We start from the raw sequence: 22356 nt of genomic DNA, 5'->3' as shown, positions 1-22356 counted from the left end.
CTGTGTGAGGTAACCTAGATTTGTTTCCGTGGAGAGTGCCATACAATAAAGGTGATATGATTCTTTTCACTGAAACAAAGAAGCAACCTGTAATGAAGCACTCTGCCCTGCCTTGAAAACTCCCCATATATACTTATGGTTTGGGTGGGAAAAAAAACCCTTTCTGTCTTGGATAAGTACAGCTGGGGAATGTAGAAAGGAGAGAATTGCCCTTCAGCTGCCTTCCTCAGCATTCTTCTGCAGCATTCCTCCAAGACAGAAGCAGCTCAGGTGCAGATGTTGCCAACATGCAGAAGCCTCTTCAGGTTTTCACAAGTGCTAGAGGATGCTGAGTTTCCTGCCTTTGGGCAATGGAGTAAACAAACATGGCCTCTTTTCTCCTTGCTCTTCGAAATGAGGTGGCCATGATACTTCATAAGGCATCTCCAAAAAAATGCTGTGTTCAACCTTCACTAAGTGACGCATTCAAATTTGTGCACAGTCTTTTATGTTCCAAATTATTCACATTTAGCAAGAATTCAGGATCTAAAGCCTCAACTGAAATGCAGAAGGTTTATGGAGATTCTCAATTATCCAGGTCATGGTTATCTCAAAGGTGCTTTTTTCCAAAAAGGCAACTGGACTTTCTTGGGGCTTTTTGTCTTTGAAAACATTTCACTTTTCCTCCAAGATGTTTCTTCAGTTTTGATCGGTAGGGAATGGAAAGATTTATATTCTTTGCAATCTGTTTGTAGTTAGCACTCTGAGAGTGGTTGAGGCCACTTGGGGGTTAATCTGTGTCCTTAGACCTGAATCAGAGTGCAAACAGGTGTGGAATCTGTTCTGACCCAGTCTTAGCAAGCAATGAGAAACTGCTTACTCACAAGTAATACAAACCTTTTTCCCTTAAAACAGGGCATGAACAGTCTTTATTCACATTAGATACAGAACCAAAAATAATTAATCACAAATGAAAGTCTTTTCCCTATGCGCATCTGGGATGGGCCCCATCTGTTCCTCCTCCTCACTCAGCTCAGGCCCCCAAAAAAGCTGCCTCTCCACCTGGGGGCAGACAGAAGGTCCCTGCTCTGCCTCTGTCTCTGATTCTGCTTCCTCATCAGAGCCTGATGAGCTGGCCCAGGCCTCCATCTCCTCCTTGTCTGCCTCTGCTGCTAGCTCTGCCGGCAGCCGACAGGCCACCACGGAACCTTCTTGGGAATACTGAAAGGACTGTGTTCTAAACACAGCATCAGATAATAGTCTGTTAAAAGGCAAGAAATGCAGAAAATAACAGATATACATAAAACTGTATCCCAGTCTAACGACTGGAAGAATGCCAATTCTGTCCTCCTGTACAAAGAGAAAGGTAGCAGGAATGAATGCAAAAACTACCCAAGGATTAGAATGTTAAATTTGTTATGGTGCCAAGATGCCAAGATGAAAGTAAGTCATTTTCCTCACTTATTTTGCATTGATCAGACTGTGCCTAAAATCTGCGTTTTGCTCAGAGTGCTACATTTTATGAAAGATATTGACAAACTGGACCATGTCCAGAGGAGAACTAAGATTATAAGGTACTATGAAAGAAAGGCTTATAAGGAATACTTGCAGGCATTGCATCATACATTTAGCCTGGGAAAAAGGAAGATTATGGGAGGACCTAATGGACTCAGCAGAATATATGAAGACTTTGAAATTATAACTGTAAGATATCCTCCCATGGGAAAGTTTAGTTGATTGGAAAATAAACAGATGATAAGAGGAGTCTCTGAAGGTTGACTAGAACGAACCAGAGATAGCTAAGGACTGTAATTAAAAGAGGAGAGCCCTTAATATAAAGGAGTAATATTATCTGACTATTTGGGAACAATGTACTCAGAAATTAGAAAATTGCATGCTACTGTAACAGAGAATAAACTCCAGATGTGTTAGACTTCACAATGTCTATCAGGCCTAGATTATAAACAGTATAAACACTTGGAAGTGGGCAAAGAATGGAAACCTTAGTCGTATTTTTTTTAAAGATTTAAGAAAATATTATTTAATTATAATCAGTTACTGAGAGGGACTTGTAATTGGGAGGCCAGCTGTGTGAGAATAATCACATATTATTCCTATAAAATACATTTATCTGGCAAACTATTATAACTATGTGTGTGTGATCAAGATTAGTTCTTTGTTAATGCGGCATATTGTTCTCATTTCCTCCCCATAATATTCTTTAAAATGCTATTCTCAGTTCACCTCCTTTGAATGGTGGAAAACTAGATTGCTATACTTTGGCAATCAGTGTATTATTAAAGGGAAAGAAGTTAAACATAAACTTTGTTAACCAAAGATTTGCTTTACATTTATCACACAGCCACCGCGGAAATTAAAAACTGACTTTAGACAAAATGCCATAAAATGTATGATTGGGAAGATTATAAGCACCTCTTATCAAATAACACAACATAACATTGTAAATTGTCATTTACCAGACAAGTAAGCTCCTCTGTGTTTGAGATCTGCTTCTGTTTAATCAAGCTTTCTTTAATGAAATGTATTCAAACACTCTGACCACATTTTGAAGATCCTTCTCTAATTGCTTACATTCATTTTCCAGTAGACAAAGAAAACACTCAGAGATTTTAAATTATTGCGTAATATAGCACCTTGAGATGAATAGGAAATTATATTCTTTAAATTATATGGTAAAAAAAAAGCTAAGATCATGCTATCAAGCCCTCTGGCTTTGAAAAAAGTTGCATAATACTCAAAGAACTGAAATTCAGCTTTATATAGCTGTACAGTGGCACAATTAAGAAAAAAGGCAATAGCCAATAAGGATAATAGATGAAGAAATTGTTTTACACCCCTTTGCAGACTTTTGGAACATAAAAAGAATTGCCAGATACATTTGGGGAACAAAATATTATCTTTATCTTCATTTAATGAACATTTTTCAATAAATTCATCCAGTAAATTCTTTCCTCTTTGCCCTATAATGAAAAAGCTATGAACAATACTTATTTGAAGTAATTATATATTTTAAAAATCCTCATAAAAACAAATTAAAGCAACAATGGAAAGGACCCTGGATAACTAATCACACATTTTCAAATCTCAGGGAATCAGAATAAAGTTAATTTTCAGTTGTCATTGTGACAGACTAAAATAGTTAATTGATATAATAGTTTGAAGAGTTTACAGATTGCACTTCATTGAGCATTATCTTGTACTTCAGTTCACATTATCAAATGAATGGAGTGGCTAAACTGATGTATAGTTTGAAGTGGGATGGGGTCAGGAGGAAAAAAGACAGGATTGAACAGATCTTAAAGGAACCATTTTAAGAAATTGAGACTTAACAGCATCATAGAAAAAGAGATTGCTGAACAAACAGATATCAAAAGGTTTTTAAAAATTACAACAGTTTGTTGATAAACTACTGTTAGTTCATCTTTCATGTAACCAGCATCTACATAATCACATTGTCTTCAGCTCCCTTCCCAGACCTCCATTTAAATCCTTCATCATCCAAGCCACTCTTTGCATCTGGTCAAGTGAGCTGCAGTTCACAAAAGCTTGTGCCTTTTTATGTCTGTTGGAAAAGGTGCTGCCAGATTCACTTTGATTTTCTGCTCCCTGAAGAAAAAGTAGCCATACCCTTAGAGGAACCAACAATTCAGAGGTAAATGAATATACTTACTAGGTATGGCGTGGATAGAAAATGTTTGTATTCCAAGTTTGATCAACTAGAGGAATTTTCATTGTCTCGGAAATGGAAAATACCTTCTCTTCCTCAAGGTTTTCCAAATGTTACTATTTTTAGCACAGTGGTTATTTGCAAGTGGACTTCCATGGATAAAAATAGTAACATTGGAAACAGCCAGCAGCATTCCTCCTTATGTCAAGCAGAGGCACACTTGGAAAGGAGTATCTCATCTTCAGAGACTCTTGTTAAATCTTCAGAATGAGAATTTGTAAGATACTATTTTTGCTTTATAACAGTATTTCTTTGCTGGAGAATACTTGTCCCCTAATTTCATTAAACTCTAAGAGCAGTTCAGATCAACAAACAGCCCCTTGAGCTGTGTCCACCCTGAGCCATGGGAGGCTTTGGGACAACCATTCATTTTCAGCCAGCTTATCTCACAGGGATATTATTATGGGGAAAATTAAACAAGGGATACTCAGTACAGGTCTCCTTGACTAACGAGTACAACTGAGCCCAAAATTTCTGTTGCTAAGTAAGACATTTGTTAAGTAAATTTTGCCCCATTTTACGACCTTTCTTGCCACAGCTTTTAAGTGAATTACTGCAGTTGTTAAGTTAGTAACATGGTTGTTACATGAATGTGGCTTCCCCACTGACTTTGCTTGTCAGAAGGTCATGAAAGGTGACCACATGATCCCAGGACACAACAACCATCATAAATATGAGTCTGTTGCCAAGAGTCTGAATTCTGATCACATGACCATAGGGATGCTGTAATGGTTGTAAGTTAAGTCACCTTTTTTAAGTGTCGTTGTAACTTTGAATGGTTACTAAGCCAACTGTTGTATTTAAAGGACTATCTGTATGCTACTTTGAGCTCCTGGAGGAAAGAGAGAATACAAATCTAACCAGTACAAATAAACAAATATTTAATAAGTCCAGTTACTACCCTTAGAATACATGTTTTCAATAGCTATGGACCTCAATACTTTTGTTTTGTTATTTCTGGCAGATTATTTTGTTAAATAAAGCATTTATTATTCCCTTTAAAGTTAATACTGTATTGTAAATACCCTAGCTATCCTAGCTAGAATCTTCTCTATTCTGATGTTTGTAGTAAAATGAAGGTGACAAAGGTAAAATTGAAAGACTAGATGTTCCAGATATAATAATCAAGAAACATACAAAAGCATTTCTTTATTGTTAAGGCAACATATGTTTAAATTCTAACAAATGAACTAAAGCTATAAGCTTATTTCCATCTCCAAGGAAACTATGAGCCTTGTTGCTACAAATTCCCTTACTCTATGCATGTATGTTTTAGTCAAAGGTTTTGAAGAATACACCTTATAAAAAAGGGCAGTAAATAATGTTTTATGTGTATAAGGAAAGGAACTGTCCCTTTGGCATAATGCGATGTAACCAACATCTTCCAACATGTGAAAGAACCACAAAGTATCATGGCCTTGCTAATATGCTAACCACAGATACGAAGTTCAGCATTCTTTGCCCTGTTTCCATTAACCAAGCAAGCATTTTTTTAAAAAAAGAAAAGAAAAGAAAAACCAAAGGCACAGTAGTAGCAAGGTTTTGTTTCTGTACAGAATCATCTTACCACATATATAGGTCACAGACATTTTGGAAAAAATATCAGAATATAAAATTGGATTTGGATTTTAGAGAAAATTAAATTTTCACAACGAAATTTAACTTTAAAAAAGTTCTCTTGTCTTATATGCTTCTTCAAAATCACATAGCATTTTTAACAACAACATATTAGAAGGATTATAAGAATGATTTTTCACCTACCTACACATTTTTGTAATGGCAAAAATGAAGGTCCCAGAATTTCACTCTTTGTTGTTGTTGTGCTTCACCTCAAGTAAAATTTCAAAATGGCTAACTGGAGAAAATATACCCTGATCTACCCAATCTCATTATTTGTAAATAAATCTTACTGTTTTGTTGATATTTACTTCCATGTAATAGCCACAGAAGTCCTTTATCTGCTGTGTCTGCAGTTCTCAGAAATTTCCATTAATAAATGTTAATTAATTTTGCTTTACTGTGTATCTTAATCTACATGTGTCTTGCTCTACCCAACACTTAATTCCTTATATAAAATAAACATTTACACTGGTTTATTATACTGGATATCAATTGAACATGTACATTTTAATGTATTTATTTGAAGCATTTCACTGTTCAATTTAAAAAACTGCAGTGATTTCTAATGACATGTGTGAATAAAAATTACTAAAAAACAGTAAAAAAAAACTATTGAAGAACAGCATTAAACTCTTTAATCAAGACCCAATAAATCCTAAATAAAAGAGTATGATATTCCAGTTCCAAATTTAGATATCATTACTCAGAATGGTCTAGAGGACTAAAGCGCAACTTTATCAAATATAGTCCTTCAATAGTATCAATTTCATCTTAACCATCTCAAAGGGATCATAGACCATGGCACAAGGACAATTCCTGATAATATAAAATATAAAAAAGCAAGGATTTGTCTTTGAATGATGAAAGTCATAACTCAGGGAGACAGTTGTTCTAATTTGTATTACATACAAAACAAATCTAACATAACCCTGATATAAAATCTAATTTGATACAAAAGTTAATTTAATCTTGGCAAATTATAATTAAATTATTGAAACAGAAATTTGTACTAAAACTTCCTATCTATCATCAGACAGGATATCAAAGACAAAGATTATTGGTAGCTAACAGAAAATGCCTAATGTTCATTTGATATTTGTAGTTGAAAGCAGTTCCATCATTAGGAGATTAGAGATCACACGAAGCCATGGTTCATTTAAGTCATTACTTAACACATTATGATTTAGCCCAATGTATGAACCAAATGTTAAAAATATTAAAATGTTAAAAAAGCAATGTAAGATTTGTCAGAGTGGCTAATTCTCACTAACCTTCATTCAACCATCCTCCAAAGCACTAGGCAATAATTCCTAGAATTTCTTAATAATACAGCTAAAAAGAGGATGTAGTTTTCTCTTCCCTATATCAAGTACAAACCCATGAACAGTTCCAGAAGACATTTGGCAAGTTCCAACAAGAAACATTCTGATAAATGACATGTAAGCCTTATGTTGGTACTTACACATAAACATAGGTGTGCTATCAAATTAACACTAAATGTCCATATAGCAGGCCAACTTTAATTCATTCGCACATATCAAAACACTTCCTTTATCTTTTGTAATTATTCAACTGCCCCTGATTTGCTGAGTTGCACTCTACAGAAGCTTCCTCTACCAGCTTCTGTAGTAATAAGGATTTATTACAGTAATACTGACAGCCTTTTATCTACTCAGGATGAACAATACAAGCACAAAGGAGAGCCATTAGCAGCTACTATACCAGCCACTGTCATTACAGCTGCAATTCTATATCAAATTATTTGGAAGTGATTTCACTGAAATCAATAAGACTTACTTCTGAGTCTAAGTGAATAGCTTTTCTCACAAAAGTTATGAATTTTTAAAAAGAATATTCATAGGCTGGGTTTTGTTTTTAAAAATATTATATTTAAGTTATTAACATTATTACTCACCTTATATTGATTAAACTGAACAGAATTTGGTCAAAGGTGCATGAATATAAACTGACTCCCAATGCTTAAACTGAATAGATTGCAATAGTCAGTCTAAGTACTATCATATTAACTTTAGTTGACTCTTCCCATTTCTTTTCCCAATTGTGAGAAATTCCAATAGAAAGTGATTCATAACAGACAATGTTCCTAACATTATTATTTCTCTTCTATTAAGAAATAACCTTGACAAAAGCTTGGCTTACTGTAATAGTCTATATAATTGCTTGAATTACACAGCCCTGTATAATGAAATATAAGAAACAATTCTATATTTATACAGCCTGTTCCACAACAAGAGAAGCTTAACAGTGTATTATACCGATTATTATTCTTTTTTTTTTGCCAACACTGTAATTTACCTAATCTTGAATAACTTCAATATACTTTAATACGTAATTCAAGTATTCCATTTTCTTTTACAAAATGCAACTCTCATACATTTCAATATATAATAGGAAATTTTAAGGAGTAATCCATATTGAATTAATGGTTCTCTTTTTGATCTCCAGGTGTGTTTGACTGAATCCAACTACTGTAGTTTCATGTGAGCTCGTGACTTAATATTTCTATGAACTCAGATAATTGTGGTTTAATCAATAAACCATAATTAAATAAACTATACTTGGAATGTTGTGTGAATTCAACAAGTGTTCAATATAACCTCTTACTAAAATTTGTTCAAATTCTTGAAAATTATTTACAAAAATATGAAGAGAAATAGATTCTTGCATTTCTCATTTATATACAAGGTGGCAAGAATATCTTAGGGTATGTTTGTTTTATTGTTTGGAATTTTGGTAAGAAATCTGATACTCTACAATAAACTTACCAGCATGACTGTCACCTATCAATACGGTTGACATCAAATATAATTAAAGCACATTCAGTAAAAATGTACTTAGTAAAAAAAGATATTCAGTAAAAGGTATTAGTACTTTTGTCTGCTGATCTCTTATATTCATAAGGGACTTTCTTGGAAGGACAAATATGCTGACATTTACTTATACTTCCTATAGGGAGATGAAGTGAAAGAATACAGATTAATATTACGGTATGTGTAGTAGTTGAATAGATTATGGATATTGTTGAAAATTTAAAAAATAGAAGCACATAAATATCTTCGTATTTCATTATTATGTATTACTTGATTTCTAATTTCAGTCTAATTTCAGTATGTTCAGTCTAAAATATTATCTTCCTTTTAGAGAGCATAGAGGACAATAACAAATAGCTGTTTTCTACTCCTGTTTATGTGAAAAAATCGAAGAATGTCTATCATAGGGACACAATGGCTGTCTTTTAGCAGCATGCTGACACAAGAAAATCATAGAACTATGTGGTTTATTTGTGCATTCTCCAGTACTAGGCAAATTTCCATAACCTTATTGTAAACACTACATAAGATTTGCCAAGATCAGCACAATAAGCAGGCTCATGCTTTGCGTGCATAACCAAAAGCAACTGTTACTTCTTCTTTAGCATTTACATTTCTCTTTTTCTGAACTTCTGAATCTAACTTCATGCTTTTGACCAAATTTTTTTCTCTTATATGATTAAAATCTGCCACTTCAAATCCTAGTATAAGATTCTGTTTATATATGATAGCTTGAAAAAAGAGAAAAAATTTAAGTACCCGTTTCATTTTTAGCCATCCATCCATCCATCCATCCATCCATCCATCCATCCATCCCATTTATATAACCATCCATCTCATGAATGTAACTCTGGGAAGCATATAATAAAAATGGACCATCAAAAACATACATTAAAAACCATATCATAATGAAAACATTAGTAGTAGTTCAATGGACTAAGAGAGAGCATCTTTGATATTATGTACAATATAGCCATCTCACCAGTTCTCCGTCTCTCTGAGATGCCCAAACTGTGGAAATAACCATGTTTTAAGTGACTTCCAGAAGCCTGGCAGAGATGTGGCCAATGTCACCTTACCTTGGATGCAAGTCCCATGACTAAATATTAATTTGCAAGGCAATGCATGGCAACATCAACCAAATTAAAACAGAATGCAGGTTTGTTACAGCAAATTTATTATGCACCTATTGGCAAAGTTCAGGGATACCGAGATGTATTTTGGTTGATATTCTTCCTTGCAAACAGGCAGTTTACCATGCCTATAGAGTAGCAAAACAATGAAATGTAGGTTGTGCCAATAGATAACAATACGAGACTGAATAACCATTTGTCTGGAATGGTATAGGGCAGGGGTGTCAAACTGATGGCCCGCGGACTGGATGTTCCAATCACCCTTGAAGTGTTCTCAGCTTTAAACTGGATTGCTTTCAACTAATACCACCGCCCCTGTTAATGGTTGGAATGGTGCATCATGAACACAAGGTAACCTTCCCACCTCAAAGCAACTGTTTTGAATTCAATTCACTTTTCAGTCCTGAAACCTTTCCATTTAATATGAAAATATTCTGAAAACAACTTTATTTTCTAGCCAAAGAAAAGCAGACTTTCCAAATAAAGCATTTAAAAAGTTAAAATCAGATTAACTTCCATTAGTTTAGACTGTATGCTAAACTAAATTTACTTAGGGTTTCTTAAACAAAATTGGCTAGGTTCATCACCACTTAAAAACCATGGGTTTATACAACTCATTAGAGGCAGCAAAGCACATGATATCTTAATACAATATGTAAATCACCCAATGGAACTTCTCCCATCTAACTCCCATTTTGCAAATTATATTTGTCCTAATGGAGAGATGCTCAACTTTCCTCTGGAGTGCAAAAAAATAATTTAATGACCAATAACTCTCTTGTAAGTTGTTTGAATTTTTCAATGACAATACAACTTATTTCTCATTTCTAAAAATGCTTATCTTCAGGGCAAAATTAAGACTTTGGAGAGCAATAATGCCCTGTAATTGAAACTGACTCAAATATTATCAGATTTAACATTTCAATATGATCTGGAACCAATGCTGATAATTAAAATTTCAAAATAGTAAAACAAATTACTAAAATGAATTTGCCCTATATTAAATGGATTTAGTGGTAAAATACAGGTGAATTAAAATATTTAGACATAAACCAAATGTTATGTTCTGACTAGCTAAAAAGCACGTAACTTATATTCAGAAACAGCAAATTTTTAAAAACTGCATTCACTCAGGATTGCTGTCCTGTAGTCTTCGTTGTGGTGGCACAATGGTTAGAATGCAATATTGCAAGCTAATTCTGCTGACTGCCAGAAGTTCAATTCTCACTCAAGGTTGACTCGGCCTTCCATCCTTCTGAAGTCAGTAAAATGAGGATCCAGATGGTTGGGGGCAATATGCTGACTCTGTAAACTGAATAGAGAGGGCTGTACACTGTGAAGCGGTATATAAGTCTAAGTGCCATTGCTATTGCTATTTTTCTCTTTTTTTTAGAAATAAGAAATTTCTTTACTATTGTTAAATACAGTGCTAATTTTTCCAAACTACCTGAACTATTGTGGAGTGCAAACAAAATCTAAAGTATAACTTTTTCATCAAAACTTTTGTTTTTTCCCTTTGAAACATTATTTCCCGAGATCAATTGGCATTGACCTTGTAGGTCTTCTGGAAGGGCTAAGATATGGTTTTGTTACCTGGTCTGGGACCAGTAATGGATACTGTATGGAGCCTGCAAAGTGGTTGTAATGCTAGCAAAATAGGTGTGCTCTCCCTGAAAATCATAGTTTCATTTTTTGCATGGTTTTTAATTATTTTAATTAATTTAATTTTGCTTTTGTTGCTATTTTTATTTTGTTGTATTCTTTTGTATATTGTTCAAAATCAGATGTGTGAGATGGGCGACTATATAAATTCACCAGATAAATATATATGGTAATAAAATCTAAATCAAATGTACCATTTATTTTAAATAAATGTCCTTTTTAAGAAACTTGTGAATTGTTGGGTGTCATAGGTATTTATGGCATGATAAAGCTAAGGTTAATGTAGATTTTAAAAATCACTTTGTTAGATATGCCAAATAGATATAAACTCAGGTTGTGCCCAAAAATACCTTTGTGGCTCTTAGCACAAGAAGCATTTTATGGGAGAGAAATGATAAGTAAATACAAATGGCTAACTTAATGTGACATGTTAGAATTTTGTTAAGGAGAATGCAAAATAAAATCAAATGAAGATTTGGCGACCAGAGGATACACTTGTCAAAACTTTTTGTTTTGACTATTATAAGATTGAATTTGAAATAGAACTGTCTACAAATGATGAACATATTATTGTTGAAAGGTATAGACATCTAATGAAATTTGAAAAAGAAGAATGAGAACAATATAAAATGGGCTAAAATGGGTATTTTGGTTACAAATGGAACATTGATAGAATATGTGGTTTATGCAATTGAAATTTATATTACAATGCTAAAGAGAATATTTATAACATGACACCGGAAAAATTGTCTAGATTGTGTAAAGGTCTTTCAAATGTATGTTGTCAATGTAAACAAGAGGGAACTATTTTCTTTATTCTAAATATTTAGTTTTTATCTTTCTTTTTAAGAACTTTAATACACACACACACACACACACACACACACACACACGCACGAATTGTAATTAACGACAGATTATATCTACCAGCTGCACACTACAGATCCCTGAACATTGTACTTTACATACTAAAACAGTTGTAACAAATGCATAAAAGCAAGACATACACAATAGGAAGTCCTTCATTCAAAGTATCACTTAACCATGACCTCATTAAGTTGCCTTAGGCGTTACTCTCATTCTTAGCCAACACTATTATCCTGAAATAGTACTGGCCTCTTTTCCAGGGGTATGAAAATGTACAGAGCTAATGAATGGGAAGTGCTTTAGGTAGAGTATGGGAAATCTCAAACCTGTAAGTGAGAACAGGCTCTTCAAAGATCTCACCTAGTTCTCTGAGACTTTCTTCTTTGTTTCTGTGCTGATGGGGGTGGGGTGGGGGATGCTGTTGGGCTTCTCTTCTCCTTTACCAGAAACGAAGAGCCTCTGGGGGCCCAATTTAGATTGGGATAGGAAGGAATAGTATTACACAAACACCAATAATCAATAGGCTAAGGAGTACCGTAAAAATAGACTGAGTCATCAGCATTTAAAATAGTCATAACCCAAAATGAATCTAAATGTAATTAAGCCCATGGAAATCAGTGGGCTTAAACGAGCTAAAACTACATTGGAATTTTACCAGTATATATATATATAAAAAACAGAAGTTATGTAGCTAATTTTGAACCGAGATAATTACTCATTATTCTCCATTAAACCCAGATATACCTCTCTAATCTAAAAATGTAGAGGTAAATCAGAGGAAACGTTGCTTTTAGAAATAGTACACTTTTTCCTCCCCACTCTACAATGCCATTATGGCCAACTGCTTGGTGAAAAGGATCACTGAAAAAGACTTGGGGAAAAAAAATCAGTGAAGGATATTGGACAAAGGCAAAAGAATAAACCCTGTTTCCTACTGCATAGCAAGGCTATCTCTATCTGCATAGGAAGAGTCTCAGGAGAGTGAGGGGAAGCAGCTCCAGAACCTTGTTCCAACTGCACTGTGGTCTCTTCCCACCTGTAAGCCGTCCAATGTAGTCCAAACTTGTAGAAAGCCAATGTTATTTTTATTGTAAGAGTATTGTAATAGAATCTTGCAAGACTGAATGTGCTTCCGTATCCCTCCCTTTATTTTCATGATACCTAGGGAGGGTCATGTCTGAGATGCTTTTTTAAAATTACATTTCTGCCCAGGGCTCAGATTTCTTTTATCCAACTGTTGTCTTGGTTGCCACTCTTCTGGCTAGGGAATTCTGGGAGTTGGAGTCCCCATATCTTACAGTTGCCAAGATTTACAAACACTGCGCTCAAGTAAGAGAAAAATTACAGAAATTCCTGGCCTCAGCTAATATTTGACAGGCTCAATTTACATCAACTCCCAATAAAGAACTTTCCCCCTCTAGAAAAAAATCCCTTTGTTCAGCTAAAAAATGGTTGTTCAACTTTGGTATGAGGAAAGAATAAGAGCTGTTGAACAACTTTGATTGTATAATTGCATTTTACCCATAGCATCATTTATCTTTTCCTCTGATGTCACTAACACCAAGTACAAAAACACCTAGGCAAATTATTACTCTGTGGCTGCCTCTCTGATTGAGCCAAGACACAATTTTCAAAGATTTCAAAACCCACTCAAATCAAATATGTAAGGATAAACATCAATGTTTTTATGACCACTCAGGAAGTGATTTGAGCTTGAAAGCTCTGTTTCAACAACCTAGTCAGGACAACCTTGAAGCTTTCATTTTGCACACTGCTTCTTCAGTGTAAGATAGAGTAATGAAATCTTCCTGAATGCTTGAGATATACTTCCTATTATATTGTGCTTTTAAAGTAACAAATACAATGCAAAAGAAAGAGAAATCCAAAACTGAAGTAGGTTTTTAGAAAGAAAAAAACAATGACAAATTCACAGTTCTTAATTATGTCTATCTATAAAGGCCATGGATTCAAATGCTACATTGTAAGTGAAAATGAGACAGAAACTGTTGTAAAATTGTCCTTTTCCAGGTAACTTTCTTAGTATTTGTAATGAAGGATTAATTATCAGCTATCTGCAAGCAATGAAACAATATAGCCAGAATTGTAATCACTTCATAAATAATAACTGGTTAATCTCATAAAAAGAAAAGGGGCCTCTTTATGTTTTATTCACATACTATAATCAGTTTCACAGAGAGTGAATATTAATTCACTGCACATAAGAATCAATGTTGCACAGTTAAGCACAACATTTATGGTTAAGTCCAGCTATTATATAAAATATATTCATCATTCATTATGTTGTCAGCAATTGTTTAATTACTTTTCATGGTTTAGTGCATACAGAGTAGTTCTATACCACCAATGTAGCCCATGCTTCAGCCAAGAAGAAAGTCAATAAGATGATGAGTGGATCATGATCGGAATTGATTAACAGTTCTTACTGATGTACTTCCTATATTAGCTTCCTTTGCTAAATAACTGATCCAAGGCATTCAGCCCTGGAGACAATTTGTGTTGGGAGCTCAAGTTTTAAACACTAAGCTTCTTCCTTGTGAATTAACAGATACTTTTGCATCACTTGGTAGTCTCAGACACTCAAGATATATTTATATAATGGGCAGCTGAGCTTGGAAACTGTTAGCTCACTCCTGTCTAGCCTCAGCCCTTAAAACCTGTATTATTTCACCTCTTGTCCCAAACCATGACAAATATCCTTGGAAAAAGTAAAAAATATATTTGAGTTTCTTTTTGTTTTTAATCCTTATGCTTTGTTGCAGGACATGGCATCACTGAAGAAGCCTCAGTATGTAATATCAATACATTAATATTGTAGACAAATAAATAAATAAATATAAATATTGAAAATACAAAATAATCTAATATTTTCTATTATGTTCCAGAATCATCTAGGAAACCTGGCTTCATTCTAAACACTGAAAAAAACCAAACAGAATACAAAACATAGAAAATACATTTAATGTAGCATTTTAAAGGAACATCCAAGAAGTTGAATTTTCAGTTCATCACTGCTAAAACAGTAAAATCTGCAAGAAATAAATGGGTTGCAGAACAGTTACTACAGAAGTATAGCTTGCATTGTGTACTTCTTGTGACAATATTAGCAAGGGAAAAGTGTATTAGAAATCACTGATCATTAAAGTTCAACAGGACCAGCATTTGAAATAATTAAGAAAATATTTAGAATTACTATCATCATCCACTACAACTAGACAATATTTATTTATTTATTAAATTTGTGTGCCATCCATCTGATCTAGACTTTGGGCCGCTTGCAAACAGCAAAACCACTAAACATTAAAAGGGATAAAGCAATAAATTACAACAATAATAGTGCATCATTATTTCTAGAGATCTTTCAGCAAAATTGTCAAACTATAGGTTTTTAAAAGATAACCGGAGAAAGAATTGGTGCAAATGAAGGTAATAGATTTTGAGAAAGGAACCACATAAATTGGATTTCATCATTTCCCTGAAGACCGAAGTGTCTTTAACTTGTAGGTTCAACAGGAAAACCTCATCTACCTAAAAAATCTTACACTAAGAAACAGAAGAAGAACCACACCACAGGGTGCTTACAGATTAAATGAGTGAAATGCTAAGAAACAATCTGGTACAAAGACAACAAATGACCCCATCCTGACCTTACAGCAATGAAACAATGGATAATCTGGTCAGATTTCAGAAACTTATGATTTTGATGCCTCAAAGAGAACTTGTGCTATTCCTTTAAGTACCTCTTTTAAGAATAAGGTCCTGAGAAAATGGAAGTGACCCAGTGATTTATTAAGAAATATGACTTAGCATAGTGTCCCTTTAAACACAGATGCTTCACCCCTTACCATTGGCAGATCACAGCCTGATACAGTCCTGCACAATAAACCCTATTAATTTGGGGTACAATAGCTATATCAAAATAAATCATTCTGCTATAATGATTAATAATCTGGCATGTAAGGAAATGGATTGTATCTAATTCTGCTTGGCTGTTGAAAGAATGAACAACACTGTAATATTATTCTCCTGCCTCCCCGTTCCCCAAACCATAGAGGTCTAGGGAATGGCTCCAGGAAAGAGATCAAAGAGAAAGGGAAACTCCTGCTGTCAAGCAAATTTTTTCTTAGGTGATATTAGGTATAGTTCCTTTTTGAAAAATGAAGTTTCAGGTGAGAAAGGCAATAGGTTTCATCAAAATATTCTCAGATTGTTTTAAAGATGATAAGTAATCAGAAATGCTGTTGTACAAGTAGCTATCCAAGAAATGTTTATAGTTTTTTCAATTGATTTGTTCTATTCATTCATTCTCCAGATCAACATCAGAGAAAAGTTCCTGAATTCAAAATAGTTACCCCTCTCCATACATTAGAGCAACTATTCCTATTGCTCCTGGTATTTTGCCATAGCTTTTCCCCTAATGTGATGAAATAAAATAAATTATAAAGTATTACATTTCTGTGATAAATCTTGCTCTGCCTGTAGTTGGTCCACATTCAAATGAGATTCCCAGTAAACATTTCTTCTAAAATAAATTGTTAAAAGTATTTCTTGTAAAATTTTAATTTAAGAAATGGTTCTAACATTAAATTCTCAAAGCCATGTGTGTAAGGGTCCTTGAACTTTCCACATTATGATGTAAATATTGTAGATGTATTCTGGAACATAATTCACTTTGCTTCTTTCAAACTCTTTTATACAATCAATACAATAAGTTTAAATAAGGAAAAAAGGGGGTTAATTGTTATATTGAAACAAAATGCTACATTGATATAATTATCTTATTCCAGAGATCATGTGGTGCTTAGTCTCAGTGTGACTAAATGATTAATTTTAAATTTTATGTAACTATGAAGTTACAACTCAACATATTTAATGATGGAGTTAGTTTATGACCATAAGATAAGAAATTAGAAAAATATGCTAAATATCTCTTTAAATAGGAATGCTGGCCTAACATTTTCCCACTGAATATTTTGCATAGATGCCTGGAGCTGCTAAAATAGGCAGCATACTAATGTGTGTGTGTGTATGTATGTATGTATGTATGTATGAATAATAATTAGGAGACCACAATAAAAAATGTAGCTGTCCTTTAGGTAAGATGGGATACTCCTTTTCAGCTACTATTATGTAGCTTTACTTTTTAAAAAAATATTTAGAGAGATGTACAGATTTGCTATATAGATATCAATGTTTACAAATGGCCTATATTGAATATTAATGTGAACACTTGTGTTTTATTGCAAAATTTAAGTTGGTTCACAGTAACGAAACTATTCTGAGAAGAATCCAGCCAAAGATAAATCTTATTAACTTCAAGAAGAAAAATGCAAGCATACAGTTAGTTTTCCAATTGAAATAGGTCAGATTTATGTCTTAATCTGTGAATTGTCAGTAATAAAATCATTTTGCTTCCCAATAACTTACTAAAAATGAATTATCTCCATAGGGATGAATTCTTATTTAACTAACTCCTTCTATTATGAGGAAAGTCACTGTATCCTTAATCCACCAAATTTACTCTTTAAATTGGAGACAGGAATACTGAATCATAGCAAGGTCTACAGCTCTCTGCTTTCATCCATACTGAAGAAATAATTAAAATGTTTCATGACTATTTGCAATGAAATTATTAAAAATGGAGACGGAATCATTCCAGCAGCTTCATATATTTTAAATAGGATAGTCTTAAAATCACTAGAAAATACAAATCCATTGTATTTTGGTTGAAATTGGTAATTGCTCTATTCTACAAAATTAAAATTCTTTGAATGAAACCCAGATTTCTATTGGCCATAGGTTGCACATTCATTTTATTTTTATAGCTACAGGTCATATTCACAACTGATATGACTCTACACACTAGAAGTCACTTCTTAATTTGGTAGTGGAAAGAGGAAGAAGCAACTTACGAGCTTACTACGGGCATATGATTGGTCATTCTGAGATGGGCTAGAGATCTGTCTTTGAGTAGATCTGATATCTGATATTTAAGTAGATCATTTCCCTGCAGCCTACAGCTCTGTAGGGTTGGGCATTTCCTCATTTTTTCTCTCTGCTTAACTGTAGACATGGAGTAGTTGCTATGCAATTTTTATTTGGAACAGCTTTCAAAAAGTTTATTAAAATTTATCTCAATATAATATGTAACGCATGTGGAAGCTTACTGATATGTGACAAACCTGAAGGCACCGAAATTAATGGAGCTTATTGCTGGGATGTCTGTCCATTTTCAGCCACAACTGTCTCTAATTTGTTGTCTTTCCTGCATTCCCCTCCTCCCCAGACAGAATCTCACTGAAATGGGAATTGTGAACACAATCATCCTATGTACCATAGTAGTTCACATACGTAGGTTAAATGGCTGTGTGTACCTCTTTTATCAAGCAAAGAGATAAACACTATAATTTTAATAGGGATGATTGCAATACATGTTTTGGAGATGTCATTGACTGTAGCATAAATCAATATTAAATACTTTATAAAGGAAGCACATTTTCAGAAGATGGTCCTTAAGGCTTTTCTCTAGATGATATCCTAATTACAAGTGCAAGCTTATTACAGTTTCTCTCTTCAATTATTTACAGTGCAAAAAGATAAGAAAGACTGCACTAGCCATATTAAAATATGTATGTAGTTTCTTTACTGTTACCGTAATGGCATATAAAAATGAATTGGAAAAACATTCTTGTGCAAAAATGTGGCTTTGTTTACCTGTATTTTTAAATTAATTTTTCATAATGTAGCATGTTGGAAATTATTGTGTGTGTGTGTTTTCAAATGACATATAGGCTTCTAGTTTGCATTGCCATATAGGAGCTTAAGTATATACCACCCACACTGATGTCAAATCACATGTCATTTATGTATTTGAATTAGTGTATTACTGAAACATTATCAATCCTTATAAAATGTTTCAACCATCACTTCAAAATTCAAAAGGTCAAAAAAAAACAAAACCCTGCCAACGTATTTTATACATGAGTCTACTTTTGGTGGAAATGTTATGATTCACAACTTGATGTGGAGCAATTCGATTTCAGATGCATACCTAAATTTGTCGAGTTCAAAGTGAAAATATCTTGTTACTACAAAGGACACAAAGTAAAAGAAATCCACGCTTCTCAAAATGAAAAGCTAAGAACCCTCTAAGGGGGAAACCCACAATTGCTAGAGGAACTCTTAAATACTCTCTACTCCCAACAACCATAAACTCAGCATTTTTGCCACTCATAATTGCTTCATTTGTAATTCATATACACATGGAGGAAAGCTTTGGTTGTAATTCTCACAATCAAGATAATTTACAGATAATGATACACCTTAAATTGGAATGTAGCTGATATAGCCGTGTGATTAATCACAGATTAATATAATGAACAGTACTGAATGCTCTGCTTCCAGATGACTATGGTAGGTATGTAGATAGGTAGACAGGTCAGTCAGTAGGTAGATAGTTAGGCAGATGATAGACAGACAGATAGAAAGACAGATCATTTATAGAGCATTTTAACATTTATTGATGGGCCTAAGATTTGAATAAATTTATTTTTTAAAAAGCTGTGATAATGAATCTTCATTTTCAGTGCTGTATTAATGCAATACAAGAACAAGAATGTACTACACATGTCACATATAGTGTGCATGCATGTTGCACGCAGCGCTGTTCACTGGAGAACACTTAGATATCAAATATTCCAGACAGAGGATGCAATCTCCCTGCATCTGCCAGATTTGCAGCATGATTTGCCAGAGCAGCTACACTGATCAGCTTTGGACATTCCACATGCATCCACAGACACATACCAGAGATGTCAAAGATCTTGGGAAAAATTAGCGTATCAACCTCCACTTCGTTTTTCTTTTTAGTAATGCGGAGAAAGCAAAATGTATGGCAGAGACTCTGGCAACTAAATTTAATTTTAGACAAGCCAGTTAAACGTTACCTTTTCCAAAAGCAGATTTTGAAATTTGCAGAACAAAACATTCCACGACCAGATTGCTTACATAGATGCTTTCAAAAAAAATAATAATTTTGTTTTAATTATTTGTACTTTCATTGTCTTGATCAAGATGGATGATTTTATTATTTAAAATAAAACTCAGGGTTCCTTGTGGTATGTATGTACCTACGTATGTATGTACGTTAAATATTATCTCTCCTAATCCAACTAGTTCCCGAGTTTAAAGTAGTTGCTGGTTAGTCGAAAGTTATGATAAGAGAGAAAAAGCAATAAATTGTGGATACGGGATAATAAAACTTAATCCTGTTATTTCTGCTCAGAATACAAAACCTAATGGGAAGGAAAAGGAAGGTTTCATTACATTCTCAGAGCCAACAAAATGCCTATCAGGACACTGATCTCTATTTAACCCTGGGGAGGGGAGGAGAGGAGCAACTGGGATATGTATCGGAAGGAGGGGAGGAAAAAAATCGAATTATCTCCGGGCGTAGGAAGAAAGTGTGGGGGGAAGGGTAAGAATGAGCAGGGGAGGCAGTTGAGGGAAGGGGTCAAGAGTCAGAGAAAAGGGAATGGCTGGGAGGTGACCGTGAGGACATCAGCCTGAGGAGGGTAAAGGAGGCAGCTCGGGTGCTCTCAAGACCCCGGCGCTTCCGCTCGAAAGCCTGCTACATTTCATTTCTTTCTTTCCTTCCCTAGCACACAGACACACACACACACACACACACAATCACGTACATCCTAAAAGGGAACAGGCGAGGCAGAGTCAGGCTGCCGGCGTTATGTGCGCGCCCCCAACAGGGAGCGCGCCTGTAACCCGATGCCACCCTAAAAGCCCCCTCCTCCCCGCCCCAGGAACCCCCCTCCTCCCTATTCCTCCTTTCCTCTTCCTCCGAGGCTATAGTTAGCAAGACTGCAAAGGGTAGCCCAGCCCAGCCCTACCCTACCCTACCCTGCCCTCCCCCGGTGTCCTTCTCTCTGGCAAGAAAAGAAGGCGAGAGATCCTGCCCGGCGACCGCGCACCATACCTTCGCCTGCAGATACTGGGGGTAGTAGTAGGTGGTGTACTGGGGGTACATCTGCTGTTTCCACACTTTGCCCATGAAGCTGGAATAAGGGAGCCCGCAGCGCAGGGATGAGGGAGGGCACTTGACCAGAGGGAGGGGGGGAGAGGAAAGCGGTGGCGAAAGGGAGGGGGCTCGCGCTCGTTCCCCTCCCCGCACGCGCCTGCTCGCTGGCTCCCTCGCGCTCTTCCCCTCTCGGGCTTCTTTCTTCCCGACGGCGACGGTCTGTGCGCTCCCGCTTTCTCCGCCGAGCCCAATCCTCCTTTCCTTTCCTTCTCCGACTCTCAGAAGGCGGCTGCGGTGGGAGCAGCGGCAAGAGAAGGGAAGCTGCAGAGGGCACCAAGGACAAGAGCGTTCGCTCGCTCGCCCCTCCCTCTCTCTCTCTCCCTCTCTCTCTTTCTGTCCGGGGACTCGCGCGGGCACGAGCGCGCGCCCGCTGCAAGAGTTTTTTTTTTTTCCCCTCCCCCTCTTTCCTTCCCCCTCACGAGAGAGGGAGCAGCGCCCGGTCGGTTCCGAGCGCCGCCAGGGAAAGCGGTCAAGACAAGTGCGAACTGCGGATGCGGCAAAGGACTCCTTGCCAACCAAAGGGGCGAAGGAAAGCGGGAGGCGGGGAGGGAAGAGAGGGAGACCAGAACGGCTGAGGAAAAGAAGGAGGGATTGAGAAGCAGGCCAGGGAGGGGAGAAGGGGAGCGGCGCGCGCGAGGAGTGGGGCGGCGCTTCGTCCCTAGTCTGGGCTCCCGGGGGTGGGATGGGCTTCTACGAGAGGGGAGTCGGGGGAAGCCGCTGCGGCAAACACGGGGAGAGCAGATCCGGGCGCGAATACTTTGGCGGGGAGGGGTTCGGGGGTGGGCATCGACGCGGCGCCGGAGGACTCAAGAGGCCCCTCGACGAAAGACCGAGCGTGAGAACTCGCGGGTTCGGACTCACCAGCTCTGCCGGAGTCGTCTGAAAGAGGGATTGGAAAGGAATGGCAACTATAATTGCGACCCTCGCCCGGGTTGGAAATCTCCCAGCAGGCGGAGAGGGAAACTCCTCTGCTTGCTTGCCTACCGCGATTGCTCCTTTTCAGGCTCCTCGCTGTAGGACAGTAGGCGGATACGTATCTTGCTGGCTCTTAGAAAGAACTCCCGTTGCCTCTTGTCACTGGTGCAAAATTGATGGGGCCTTAGCATTTTCCCTGGGATTTTACAGTGCGGGTTTTTACGATGCTGCTCGAGGAGACTTGTGTGTCTTTAAAAAATGTTCTTTTAGAGTGGGGGGGCGGGGGGCGGCCGTCTTTTTCAGAGACGTACAGCTTGTCCTTTTAAGCGGTTGGTTTGGGATGTACATTGACTGATGTACTTGGGGCACAAGCGGGAAAATTAGAGTTACTAGTTTAGCAGTTGGTAGAAGGTTTCTTCTTTCCGATTTCCCAACCTAAAACTCAAGAATGGGTTCCAACAACCATGTGGAAGAGGCGGTAGATAGGCAGTG

At 36.2% G+C, this 22356-nt stretch overlaps 1 protein-coding gene across 4 annotated transcripts in view; it reads right to left on the bottom strand.

Moving 5' to 3' along the window:
* Positions 1–22356, bottom strand: part of RBMS1 (RNA binding motif single stranded interacting protein 1) — a 180557-nt gene that overhangs the window by 128577 nt on the left and 29624 nt on the right. For 2 of the 4 annotated variants that reach the window (XM_070939132.1, XM_070939207.1), the window contains exon 1: positions 20848–21178. The exons of 1 other annotated variant lie outside the window; for it this stretch is intronic. In XM_070939132.1, the coding sequence (XP_070795233.1) occupies positions 20848–20922 (75 nt within the window). In that variant the 5' untranslated portion in view covers positions 20923–21178. Of the gene's footprint in view, positions 1–20847; positions 21179–21810; positions 21893–22356 lie in introns of those variants that run through there. One more of the 4 variants, XM_070939426.1, reaches the window with a different exon arrangement.

Source organism: Pituophis catenifer, unplaced genomic scaffold (genome assembly GCF_029215685.1).
Source record: "Pituophis catenifer annectens isolate HBS135680 unplaced genomic scaffold, rPitCat1.0.hap2 SCAF_1, whole genome shotgun sequence".
Classification (NCBI taxonomy): Eukaryota; Metazoa; Chordata; class Lepidosauria; order Squamata; family Colubridae; genus Pituophis; species Pituophis catenifer.
This window is presented reverse-complemented; position numbering and strand designations above follow the sequence as displayed.